A 14340-nucleotide genomic window follows, 5' to 3' on the forward strand; every position below is an offset into this window, starting at 1 on the left:
CATATGACCTTGTTATACTTCCTTGCAATGTTTAATAAGGTCACCAGACCATCCTCCTCAACCACCTCTAGTGTCCAGCTCTATGCGATTTCTCTTTGGATTGATCCAGTCCTAATTTTCCAAATATCATTAAGCATTTCCAACAATGGATTCTCCCCACACTCTGTATTATCACCATGAGATCTTTAAGTGTCTATCATAAACTTCAACTTCTCCAAAATGTAAATCTTAACCACCATGACCTCACCGACTTATATTTTTTCCCTGTTTTTACATATTAAATTTAGGATCTCATCCCATCTTCAACTCCATCATTTGGTCTCATTCCATCAGTGCATGTCCTTCCAGCTTCTTCAGTATTCTGACTCTGGTCTTTTGAGCATCTCTCTCTCACTTCAGTCTTCAACCTCAGCCCTACCTTCACAAATTCCCTACGTAAAATATTCTGCAGCTTTAAAAGGTTTTTCAAAACTCAAATATTGTAACAGAGCTTTCAGTCACTTAATTTTCTTTTTTCCTGATTTAGAGTCTGTTCCACGAATATTTCCACTAGAAAGCATATCTTGTACATTAAAAAAGTGATAGAAATCTAAATGATCATTGAGGAAATAATGAAATAGCAATGTATTAGCTGCAACAATAAAATAAAGGAACAGGAAGACTTATCAGACTTCAACAAACTAGGAAGGTTGCAAGATTGATCCCTCGGTTTGTGATGAGCTAGTTGGTTTCAGCAAGGGTTGCAACTATAATCCTTTTTGCGTGCCCCTGGCCTGGGGGTTGAGCAAATTCTGCAGCAATGTGTGGTGTAAATGGAGTAACTTGGTGATGGGACTTTCACCTCCGTGGAGTTATTACAATTTCTTTCTTGAATGTGCTCAGTGATTGAGCTTAAACAACCCTTTGGGAAGGAAATTCCAAAGATTCACCACCCTCTGAGTGAAGAAATTCCTCATTCTAAACTCACTAGCCAAGGGAGACAACCTATCTACATCTATCCTGTCAAGCCCTGTAAGAACTTTGTAAATTTTAATGAGATCACCTGTCATTCTTCAAAAATATTTAAGAAGGGAGAGAAAGAGAACAGAGTTACAGTTTTGTTAATTTGACATCAGTAGTTGGGAAAATGTTAGAATCTATTTTAAATGATGTGGTAACTTGACACTAGAATACAATTGTATGACTGGGCAGAATTTGTAATAAGCTTGAAGAGCTTGTCGTGTGAGGAACGATTGAGGACGCTGGGTCTGTACTCATTGGAGTTTAGAAGAATGAGGGGGATCTTATTGAAACTTATAGGATACTGCAAGGCTTGGATAGAGTGGATGTGGTGAGGATGTTTCCACAAATAAGAAAAACTAGAACCAGAGGGCACAACCTGAGGATAAAGGGATGATCCTTTAAAACAGAGATGAGGAGGAATTTCTTCAGCCAGAGAGTGATGAATCTGTGGGACTCTTTGCCACAGAAGGCTGTGGAAGCCAGGTCATTGAGTATCTTTAAGATAGAGATAGATAGATTCTTGGTTAATAAGGGGATCAGGGGTTATGGGGAAAAGGCAGGAGAATGGGAATGAGAAAAATATCAGCCATGATTGAATGGCTGCTATTTTTTCTATATAATGTATTTGGATGTTCAGGAGGCTTTTCACAAGGTCCTGCATAGGAAGTTAGTAAACAAAATTAGATCACATGGGATTTGGGATAATATATTACAGTGGACTGAGGATTGGTTAACTGAAAGAAAACAGAAAATAGAGATGGATGGTCATTCTTAGCAATGGTAGGCTATTACTAGTGGGATACTGCAAGAATCAGTGCTGGAGCCAAAGCTGTTCACAATCTATATCAATGAATTGAAAGTGGGGACCAAATGTGATCATTCCAAATTTGTTGATATTGTGAGGAGGATGCAAGAGGCTTCAGTGGGACTTGGTCAGGGTAAGTGAATGGGCAAGAACATGGCACATGGAATATGATATGAGTAAGTGTGAAGTTATCCACTTTGGTACAAAAACAGAAAGGCAGACTACTTTTTAAATGGTAAGTGTTTCAGAAGTGCGGGTGTCCAAAAGGACCTTGGTGTCCTTGTTTGTGAGTCACTTAAAGTTAGCATGCAGATGCAGCAAGCAATTCGTTAGTCATGGCAGGAATCAATTCCAGCCTCCCAGACTATCTGGATCCACTGCATTTTGCCTACCACCACAACAGATCCACAGCAGATGCCATTTCCCCCGGCCCTGTACTCAACCCTGGAACACCTATATAACAAGGACACCTATATCAGACTCCTATTTATTGACTACAGCTCAGCCTTCAACACTATTATTCCCACGAAACTCATCTCCAAACTCCTTGGGCTGGGGCTTAGCACCTCCCTCTGCGACTGGATCCTGAACTTCCTAATTCAGAGACCACAACCAGTAAGGATAGGCAAGAACACCTCCTCCACGATGATCCTCAACACTGGTGCCCCTCAAGGCTGTGTTCTCAGCCCCCTACTATACTCCTGATACACCTATGGCTGTGTAGCCAAATTCCTCTCCAATTTGATTTCCAAGTTTGCTGCCGACACCACCATAGTGGGTCAAATCTCAAACAATGACAAGACTGAGTACAAGAATGAGATAGAGAATCTGATGAACTGGTGTCACAACAATAATCTCTCCCTCAATGTCAACAAAACGAAGGAGACTGTTATTGACTTCAGGAAGGTAAAAGAGAACATGCCCGTCTGCTTCAACGTGGACGAAATAGAAAGGGTCAAGAGCTTCAAGTTTTTAGGTGTCTAGATCACCAACAACCTGTCCTGGTCCTCTCATGCCAACACTATAGTTAAAAAAGCCCACCAATGCCTCTACTTTCTCAGAAGACTGAGGAAATTTGGCATATCAACTACAACTCTCACCAACTTTTACAGATGCACCATAAAAGCATTCTTTCGGTTGTATCACAACTTGGTATAGCTCCTGCTCTGTCCAAGACCGCAAGGATCTACAAAAGGTTGTGAATGTAGCCCAATCCATCACGCAAACCAGCCTCCCATTCATTACCTCTATCTACACTTCCCGCTGCCTCGGCAAAGCAGCCGGCATAATTAAGGACCCCACGCACCCTGGACATTCTCTCTTTCACCTTCTTCCTTTGGGAAAAAGATACAAAAACCTGACATCACGTACCAACCGACTCAAAAACAGTTTCTTCCCTGCTGCTGTCAGACTTTTGAATGGACTTACCTTGCATTCAGTTGATCTTTCTCTACACCCTAGCTATGACTGTAACACTACATTCTGTAGTCAGATTGTGATTCTGCTTCTGTCATTTAAGAAGAATGTTTTCCTATTATCTTTAGTCTTTTAAACGGAATACGTGACGATTTTGCTGTGACTCTGTGTGATGTGCTTTCTCATAGTCAATTTTCAAAAATGAAGTGTGGAAAAAGCATCACTGTGACAAATGGGTTCCGAAAACTGAACTGCACAATCTGTGAATTTAAGTTTTATTACGGATAAATAGTAAATATAATAATACTTTGAAAAATTACTGTTCCAATTCACGAGAGACACTTCGAAAAATTCAAATTGATTCTAATATCTCTGCTTCAATTTGTTTCTAAGCTGAAAAATAAGCCTATTAGTTCTTTAAGCTCAGGTCACTGATTCTGCACGAGCTGAGGCAAACATTTGCAAGCACTGGAACAATTACAGATTTCAGGGAATGAAAGTCAGGAAGTAATGCAGAGTGAGTTACTGCATTGAGGAGTGGTGGTGCCAGAGGAGCAGCAGGAGCTGCTGTCTTACTGGGATTGTGAATGTCATACCTGTACTTTGAGAAATTAGCAGCTATTCAGTAGGTGTTGCAGTATCATCAAGCAGAAAGAAACATTTCCTCCCTTTTAAGAACAAAGATGCCTTTCTTCGGGAAACCGAATCTTATGCCATGAACAGAGAAGACTGCACTCAATGCGTAGAGAGCAGGCGCTACTACTTACGGCAAACAATATGAAAGGACTTGAAAGATATAGGCTGGAATTCTCTAGTCTAGCTTACCATACTATTGCTGCCAGCAAAAATGGAGATTTTGGTACTCAGCCAAATCTCCATTCACTGCTGTGGGACCAGAGAATTCCAGCTGCAGGCAAGGTCGGAGAATTCCGGCCGTAATCTTACTCACAGCGTGTCGGGCCCCAATATTCAGCCTAATCAAATGACTTATCCAGGTACCCCTGATTCAAAGGCTTTTAATGAACTTTCAGATTTGATTAAAAACCCACTATGAACCAAAGCCTTTTGTCATACTGAAGAGATATTGTTTTAATGCAACAGGGAGAATTCCTGGGAGCCCATCACAGAGATTTTGGCCTGATTGCTGAAACTTGCCGAACAATGTGAATTTGGGTCATCTCGGAATAAAATGTTGAGAGATAGACTGGTGTGTGGAATGAACAACTTGATAACACAAAAAAATTGTTCACAGAACCTGACCTGGACTTAAAGAGAGCTATTGAAACAGCCTTGTCACTATAATGTGCAGAAAAAAATGCCCAACAGCAAGAAGGAATGCCTAAAAATGATGTTCTCCAGACAGGGAGATCAACCATGAGTAATAGTAACCATCCCTCCACTGAGGGCATCCACACAAGTAAGATGTCAGAGTTCCCACAACAATGTCAAGGCCCAGCTCGTGTCATTTGCAATGAAGGAAACACAATGATATCCCGTGATGTGGAAGCAATCATAGTCTGGAAGATTGCAAGTGATAATGGTCGGGCTGTCATAGGTACAGCCAGGAGACTTGCCAAGACACGGTGTAGGAGTAGACAAAATGTGTTGCTTTGGAAGGAGGTCAGTACCACTCATACCATGGAGATATATCCACTGCCTGAGCAAGAAATAATGCAACTCAATGATGACCAAGGACAGTATAATTCTCTGGGTCCTCTAGGTTGTCCCTTATCCAGGACAACATTTGATATGCAAGGAATTAGAAGCTGGTCACTCTGGAATATTAAAAATGAAAATGCTGGCCAGGAGCTATGTTTGGTGGCTCAGTGCTTGACACTGTTAGATGCACACTCTAAATGGTTAGAGGTTCACTGTATGAACTCTGCTACCTGGCAAGCCACAATTGAGAAGCTAAGACAGAATTTCTGTACTCATGGCATACTGGAAGTCTTGATGTCTGACAACAGGACCACCTTCACCAGTAGCGAATTTTAAAACTTCATGCCTTATGGTGGCATCAAACATATCAATTTGGTAGCTTACCATCCATCCTCAAATGGGCTGGCCATCTTGTAAAACTGACATGAAAAATTAGCCTGCAGCATCTACAGAGACCAAATTGGCATGCTTTTTCAATTATAGAACCACCCCACATGCTACAACAGGGATCATTCCAACAAAATTATTAATTGGACATCAGCTTCACATGAGACTAAGCCTACTGTTTCCAAACCTAGAGGGGAGGGTAGAGTCTGATCAAGAGATCCAGGAAAGAAATGATGACTCTGCGAAAGTAGAGAAGATAATCAAAGTAAGTGATCAAGTTTATGTGAGGAACTTCGGTAGTGGTCGTGGCTGGGTCCACAGGATCATAATAGAGAAAATGGAACCAGTATCCTATGAGGTGAAGATCCAGGACAAAGTTGTGAAAAAAACATCTCAATTACCTGAAGAGCTGGGAGTACCCCTTTGAGCAGGCTTTGCTTACAGCTGTAGGGACGGCTGCCAGCAGAACAGGAAACAACTTGAGGCTATCCCAGAGCCTGCTCTCCTAGACGATGAAGGAACAGACTCAGGAATGGAAGCTGAGGAAGCAGGCACCCTGAGTAGAATGAACCCTGAAGAAGAACCTGCATCAGTGACACATCGGAATTCAGGATTTTCTCTGAAAGCTGAAGTCCCCAGTCACACTTCCCAATCTGGCACCGCATCCCAGTGTTTTTAAACTGTTGCCAGGTGTAAACAATCCTTTCTAGCAAGGATACGGGGAGAACCATGGGGCGAGGGATGTTAGTGACCATGAAGGACATGAGGCATCATTAACAGATCCCCGTAGGCTTTGTGGAGTACGAGTTTCCCTATTGAGTGAGTGGGAGCTCACCCAATGAGACGAGTGGTAGGAGTTTCAAGCTGGCATTCACAGCCTGGTCCAGGGTGTTGTGTGTCCGGAGCACTGGTTTGAGTTATTTTAAGCTGTGGACACAGCCATTTTCTTGATTTCAATACAGCACTGTTATATTGGAGGACCGGCCTTGGTGAGGTTAGGGAAGGTTTGTCTGCATTGATGAATGTATTGATCACCTGTCTGAAATATCTGTGGACAGCAAATTGAATGATAGTGCCTGAATTGGCCTGAAAGGAATCAGAGGGAGAAAAGTCAGGGTTGAAGATAGCTTTGACAACATTGGCAGTATGGTCCTGTGCTTGTAGCAAATGGCATAGATCTGCAATTGCTAAGGTATGCTAGTCTGTGAATACAATCAATGGCATAATGATTATGGGTGTGGGTATTTGAGACTTGTGTTAACTGATTTTTTTTATCTTGTATCACTACATCCATTAAATACTAATTTAGCTTATTAAAAGTATTCTTCATTTTAAACTGAGTTAGCAAATGATGTGGGATGCTGTAGCTTGAAGTTGGATGTCGTCTTGCTGTTGGAGCTTGTGAGAAATTTAATATTTGAACTGGTTACTTTAGTTAGGTTCCCTCTTCTCTGAACACTAGGAAGTGTTTCATTTACAGCCAGTTTTCCAGCAGTTTTGCAGATAATAATCAACTGCTTTAGTGCTAACATTAATATTTCCCACATGTTCTAATGAAACAAGAACTGAAAATAAACCAGACAACAAGCTGAGGAAAAAACAACTGCCTCATTAAAAGCCAATCTTCTCATGAAACAAATTAACTTAAAAGGACAGGAAATTGAGTGAAGAATACTTAAATGTAATTTAAAATAGAATTGATTATTTTAATGAAGCCCTTTCACATTATACTAGCTTAACAGGCTACAGAAAACAGTATGATACAGGATCCATCAAAATCAATTTCCATGCAATTTCTCAGTGGTCCCCATAGCTTGTTCCAGTGACTAGAAAAGTTGCTTCTGTGTCTTCTAAATGTCCTTTTTCCCAAGAAAAATGTATTCACATGTTAGAAGAAATTTGGGAATTTTATTGTAGATTATTGGTAGAAGCCTGAGGAATATTTAGCTAACATCAATGTTTCTGTTTCTTTCCAGTCTATCTTTTCACAGCCCTTTGAATATTACAGACTGCAAGCTTCATCATCCTCAAGAAAATTCTCATTCTGAATCATCTGTATGATTTACAAAGGGGAACTGACATGTTATTGGAATTTTAACAAAGTCTGAGAAAATTTTTAGAAGGGCATGATTGCTTTATGTATGGCATTATATATGGGCATGTATTTTACAAACTTTCTAGGTTAACAATTCTGATTCAGAGGTTTGTTCTGCAAACATAAACAAAAGTGTAAGGTGGGGATCAGAGTTTCTAAGCATGGTTTTTTTTTCAGTGGTTTGAAACAATAGGTACAGACATGCACGTGCTTATAATTGCAGATATAAATTGAGAATGATGATATTGTCAGAAACATCATACATATATTTTATTATATGGAGTGAAAATTCAATTTTAGGACTATAGATCCGGACAAAAAAATCAATAGATCAAGATAATGTTTGTGTCAATGATTAGCTGAAAACATTAGGAAGTCTCAATTAGAAATTGGTGGATCTTGCTAACTGGAGATTTGGTATGGTCATTTCTTAATTTAAAAAATTCAGACAAATTGGCAGAAAATGTTTACTCCATTAATTTGATACTTATGTCTAGATAAAGAACACACATTACAAATTCAGTGATATGCAATTTGGTTGAATTATACAAAATTTCATTCTGCAAATCATGTGCATTTTAACATATTGGGAATGTTTATTCATCAAATTATCATAATCCAAATGAAAGTCAATTCAACATAAGTAATTTCTTTGTCAGGAAAAGCAATGCATATCTAATGACTGCAAAATGGTATTATACTGCCAGCAAGATAGAGAATATTATTGAGTTGTAATCATGTAAATTTTAGTATTTTCATTGTATAGAATTGTGGAATGGCTAAGGCTCAGTTGAAGGATTTTCAGGTACAATTCCTTCTTCAGAAATTTAATATGTCATTCACAATGAGACTGATTTTTTTTGATTCATTCAAGGGAAGAAGGCGTTACTGAGTAGGCCAACATTTATTGCCCACCCCTAATTGACTAAGAAATGGTGGTGGTGAGCTGCCTTCTTGAACTGCTGCAGTTCCTCTGGTGTAGGTACATCCACGGTGACGTTAGGGAGAGCGTTCTAGGATTTCAACCCAGTGACGGGAAGGAACGGCGATATATTTCCAAGTCAGAAAGATGAGTGACTTGGAGGAGAACTTCCAGCTCTTGGTGTTTTCATGTATTTGCTGACCTTGTCCTTCAAGATGAAAGTGCTCATGAGTTTGGAAGATGCTGTCCAAGGAGCCTTGGCGAGTTCCTGCAGTGCATCTTGTAGATGGTACACACTGCTGCCACTGTTCATCAGTGGTGAAAGAAGTGAATGCTTAGGAAGGAATGCCAATTAAGCAGACTGCTTTGTCCTGCATGGTGTTGAGCTTTTTGAGTGCTTTTGGAGCTGCACTTATCCAGGCAAGTAGAGAGCATTCCATTACGCTCCTGACTGTGCCTTGTATCTTGTGGATAGGTGCTGGGGAGTCGGGTGGTGGATTACTCATCGCAGAATCCCCAGCCTCTGACCTGCTCTTGTGGCCACATTATTTATATGGCTAGTCCAGGTTAGCTTCTGATGGTAACTACCAGGATGATGATAGTGGGAGAACAGTGATTGAACGCCAAGGGGCAATAGTTAGATTCTCTCTTGTTGAAGATGGTCAATGCCGGGAACTTGTGTGACGTGAATGTTATTTGCCACTTTCAACCCAAGCAGACTTAAATAATAGGCTGATGAGCTGTCCAGATGCACTGACAAATAATGGGTGGGATTTTCTGGCCTTTCACACTGGCGGGACTTCCGGTCCTGCAACGCTCTCCCCCACCGTGGTAGGTTCCCTGGCAGTAGGATAGGTGATCCACACAAAACACTGTAGATATCGCTGCAACTGAAAGTTCCTGCCACCAACAATGGTGAGCCACCTCCATCGTTGGAAATCATGTTGCAGAGGGTCCACACAATCCCATTAATTTTTTTTATTTTAGTCTAGTAATGCAGCATTTCAGAAGAGTGTTTGTCTTGAACTGCTTTAGTCTTTATATCTTCAACTACTATTCAATACTGTCAGATTTATTCCTGTCACATTTCTACTTGATCTAGTACTTATCAGCTCATGACCCTGTAAGTCCATGATGCATCTTCATGGGGTATTCCTGACTGCATTCACTTATCTTGGATGACAGTGAATAATGTAGCAGTTATTTTTACACACTGCAAACATTGCAGCATAATTTTTCTTTAAAATATTCTGCTTGGATTTTTATATTGAATTACAATCATGATTTTCTTAAAAATGTATGTCAGAATATATTATTAAAAAAAACCATTGTTTAGCAAATAAGTCAACCTATTAGGGCACCAAAGAGGCTCATTAGTGCCTTAGTAAAGGTACCAATGCCTTAAAATCACTATTTTCAGATATAAATGTACAATTACTTTCATATGAAGTTGTTACTGTTTCACTGTTCTACTCATGGTTTTAACATAAACAGGTTATAGTCTTTATCAAAAGAAACAACAAAAGAATCTCATTTCGACCCATCAGTAGAGAATAATTTGAAGAACCTTTGGGAAATAAGGAAGGGCAGGTGACAGAAGTGTTAGTGAGGGATCACTTTGGGACCAGTGGCCATAATTCCATTAGGTCTAAGATGGCTATGGAGAACGATAGGTCTGGCCCAAAGATTAAATTCTAAATTGGGGCAAGGTCAATTTTGATAGTATCAGACAGGAACTTTCAAAAGTTAATTGGGGGAGACTGTTGGCAGGCAAAGGGAAGGCTGGTAAGCTGGAGGCTTTCAAAAATGTATTAACCAGGCTTCAGGGTAAACACATTTCTCTTAGAGTGAAAGGCAAGGCTGGTAGAAGTGGGGAACCCTGGATTACTCGGGATATTGAGGCCTAGGTCAAGAATAAGTAGGAGGCACATAACACGCAAAGACAGCTGGGATCAAGTGGATCCCTTGAAGAGTATAGAGGGTGTAGGAGTAGAGTTGAGAGAGAAATCAGGAGAGCAAAAATGGGACATGAGATTGCTTTGGCAAATAAAGCAAAGAAGAATCCAAAGAAGAGTCTACAAATACATGAAGGCCAAAAAAGTAACTAGGGAGAGGGTACGGCCTCTTAAGGATCAACAAGGTCATCTATATGCGGATCCACAAGAGATGGATGAGATCCTAAATGAATATTTCTCATCAGTATTTACTGTTGAGAAAGACATGGATGTTAGGGAACTTGGGGAAATAAATAATGATGTCTTGAGGAGTGTACATGTAACAGAGAAGGAGGTGCTAGAAGTCTTAAAATGCATCAAGGTAGATAAATCCCCAGGATCTGATGAAGTGTATCCCAGGACACTGTGGGAGGTTAGGGAGGAAATTGCAGGTCCCCTAGCAAAGCTTTTGAATCTCCATTAACAGCCACAGGTGAGGTGCTTAGATTGGAGGGTGGCAAATGTTGCACCTTTGTTTAAAAAGGGCTGCAGGGAAAAGCCTGGTGAGCTCACATCTGTAGTGGTAAGCTGTTAGAAGGTATTCTGAGAGATAGGATCTATAGGCATTTAGAGATGCAAGGACTGATTGGAGATATGGCTTTGTGAGTGGAAAATCATGCCTCACAAATTTAATTGGGTTTTTTGAAGGGGTAACCAAGTAGGTAGATGGGGGCAGTGCAATTGATGTTGTCTACATGGACTTTAGCAAGACCTTTGACAAGATACCGCATGATAGGTTGTTGCATAAGGTTAAATCTCACAGGATCCAGGTCAGGTAGCCAAATGGATACAAAATTGGCTTGATGACAGAAGACAGAGGATGATTGTGGAGGGTTGTTTTTCCAAACTGGAATCTGTGCCTCAGGGACTGATGCTGGGTACACTGATATTTGTCATTTATATTAATGATTTGGATGAGAATTTAGGAGGCACGGTTAGGAAGTTTGCAGATGACACCAAGATTGGTGGCATAGTGGACAGTGAAGAAGGTCATCCTGCAGCAGGATCTTGATCAATTGGGCCAGTGGGCTGATGAATGGCAGATGGAGTTTAATTTAGATAAATGCAAGGTGATGAATTTTGGTAGATCAAACCAAGGCAGGACGTACTCAGTTAATGATAGGGTGTTGAGGAGTGTTATAGAACAAAGAGATCTAGGAGTACAGCTCCTTGAAAGTGGAGTCACAGGTGGACAGAATAGTGAAGAAGGCATTCAGCATGCTTGGTCTCATTAGTCATAACATTGAATACAGTAGTTGGGACATTTTGTTGAAGTTATACAAGACATTGGTAATGCCACACTTGGAATACTGTGTACAGTTCTAGTCACCCTATTATGGATAAGATATTTTTAAACTAGAAAGAGTGCAGGAAAAGAATTACTAGGATGCTACTGGGCCTTGATACTTTGAGTTATAAGGAAGGGCTAGATAGACTGGGACTTTTTTCCCTGGAGCATAGGAGGCTGAGGAGTCTATAAAATAATGAGGGGCATAGGGCAGCTAGATGGTCAATATCATTTCCCAAATGTAGGAGAGTCTAAAATTAGAGGGTATAGGTTTAAGGTGAGAGGGAGAGAGACAAAGGGTCCAGAGGGGCAATTTTTTCACAGAGGGTGGTGTGTTTCTGGGACAAGATGCCAGAGGTGGGTACAATTTTGTCTTTTAAAAAGCATTTAGACTATTACATGGGTAAGATGGATATAGTAGGATATGGGCCTAATGCAAGCAATTGGCACTAGCTTAAAAAAGCTAGGTTAAAAAAAGGGGTGGCATGGACAAGTTGGGCTGAAGGGCCTGTTTCCCTGTATAAACCTCTATGACTGTATGACCTGATTTCATGTTTCTGTAGCCATTTTTAAGGATTACAGATTGACAAGATTAGGTATTGAAGTCACTTGTTCTGTTTTCAATAACAATAATGTCCAAGCAACCACTTAACAAGTATATAGATCAAGATGCTATACACCAAATAGAAACTTCAATTTAGATCTTCCCCAAGCTATACCAACAGATTCAGTTTTAAATCTATTTATTTTAAAATGATGCAAGTGATAGACCAAAATCATTATTTTCTTAAAGAACTCAGCCTTAAAATCACATTATCAGATACTAGTCATGTTCAGTTCAGCCCAATGCCTTTATTTGGAATTGATTTATGTGTTATAAAAAAAAATTGATTGGTGCCTTGGATAAAATGTTGGAAAGAAGAACTTGAGAAAATCAGATTAAGTGTTTATACACGTAATAAATTTGATGTTCCTTTGGACTGCCTGATCAATGGTTTGAAACTAACTTCATGTTGCTAATAGTTAAGATTTTTATTGAAAGCCTAATAGAGATGTAATGCATTACATCATTCAAGGAGAAGTTTACAAAATGCATTTGAGAAAGCAGTTACCCAATTTTGTCCTTTGGACACTCACTCCTCACATCTTCCATTCACATAGGTAGCTATACCTATCTGGTGTCTTTCCTGGATCTACTAACCTGAGAATGACTCAAACTCACTAGGATATAATCCAAAAATTGGAACTGCAGAGAAATCCATCCAATCATAGGCATAGCGTACTCTATGTTCAAACACAAGTCTTCTTTATCTGCTTTTCAGCCTTTATATAAGCTTTTTCTGACTGTGTCTCTATTGATGTGGGTATGCCGGCGTTGGACTGGCGTAAACACAGTAAAAAGTCTGACAACACCAGGTTTTAGTCCAACCTATTTATTTGATAATATACTCAGTAGCTTTCACCTGACGAAGGGGGTAACCCCGAAAGCTACTGAGTATATTATCAAATAAATAGGTTGGACTAAAACCTGGTGTTGTCAGACTTTTTACTGTGTGTCTCTATTTGCATGGTTGATGATGTAACCCAGGACATCAAGAGTTCTAATTGTAAATAATACCTAAATTTTAACATTTTTTTCTTCCATTCTAACAGATGTATAATAAACCTACATTGATAGGCGATAGATTAACAAACATTATTAAACTGACATCTAGCAAAGCTTAATGCACTAAAAGAGAAAAAGGAAACTACATATGATTACATTTCAACAATTGACAAAAGCTTATGCTATATTTCATTGTATGATTTCAGGAGCCTATTTATTTCCTTTTCAATGACAACACTGCATACCTTGCTGCATGGTGCAATCCAATAACCAATTGAAAGAAATGGGAGCCCAAGTGCAATGACAAGCACCACGAGGCATTTCATAGCTATTGGCTGTTCGCGTAATCCTGAGAGGTTTTCATACCATATTGTGAGTAGTTGCTGTTGGCAATTGGGGTGGGCAACAAACTGTAAGAAACAAAGTATCATTCATCAGAACAAGTCCTGTAACATATAGGTGGATGGGTTAAGTAACATTTTCTTCATTCCTATATCCTTCTGTTCTTATTCACTTAATTTATGTTACCATTTTTCCACAATAGAAGTCCAGTTGTGCACAAAAAGCAATGTGACTTCAGCCTTTGGTGTACTGGTAGCATTCCCTCCTCTGAGTCAGAAGATGCAGAGTTCAAAATGCAGATAGCCTTGATGAGTGGAGACCAGATCTGGAGGTTGACCTCCAAAAGGATAATCATATCCAGTGGGTGGCTATCCTTCACTGCGACACCGCACAAACAACTACACAGCTTACTATGGCCAAGGAATGAATCAAATGTTGGCTCAGGGCATTCAGTTCAGCAACAGCATGGTTGAGAATCAACGTTTGAAATGGTTTCTCACTCAGACTAGAGCATCTGGCCAATGCACTCTGTGTTTGGACACCCAGAAGTTAGAATCTACTCAATTGTCTCTGTGTCATTAAGTGCTTGTGATCTCAGCTATTCTACCAAGGAGGAGGGTTAGTGTGTAGAAGAAAGCAACCTGTTTGTGTCGGGGGTGGGGAGTGGGGAGAGGGGGGTGAGGGTGGGGGGAGCTATTAGTGAGTGAATCACTGATGGTTATCTTCAAAGACTTCCTGATGGCTGGTTGACAAAAACAGTTGTGGTAATTTTGAACATCTCAAAACGTGTGTAGGATCAGCAATATTCATCGAAGAGTATAGTC

The 14340-nt window shown here is 40.0% G+C and overlaps 1 protein-coding gene across 1 annotated transcript in view; it reads right to left on the reverse strand.

Moving 5' to 3' along the window:
- The window catches only part of LOC145350573 (short transient receptor potential channel 3), a 151450-nt gene that overhangs the window by 63994 nt on the left and 73116 nt on the right, over positions 1–14340 (reverse strand). The window contains exon 4 of the mRNA XM_080199775.1: positions 13420–13584. Coding sequence (XP_080055901.1) covers positions 13420–13584 — 165 coding nt within the window. The remainder of the gene's footprint in view (positions 1–13419; positions 13585–14340) is intronic.

Source organism: Carcharhinus amblyrhynchos, chromosome 1 (genome assembly GCF_965287045.1).
Source record: "Carcharhinus amblyrhynchos chromosome 1, sCarAmb.v2.hapA, whole genome shotgun sequence".
Lineage (NCBI taxonomy): Eukaryota > Metazoa > Chordata > Chondrichthyes > Carcharhiniformes > Carcharhinidae > Carcharhinus > Carcharhinus amblyrhynchos.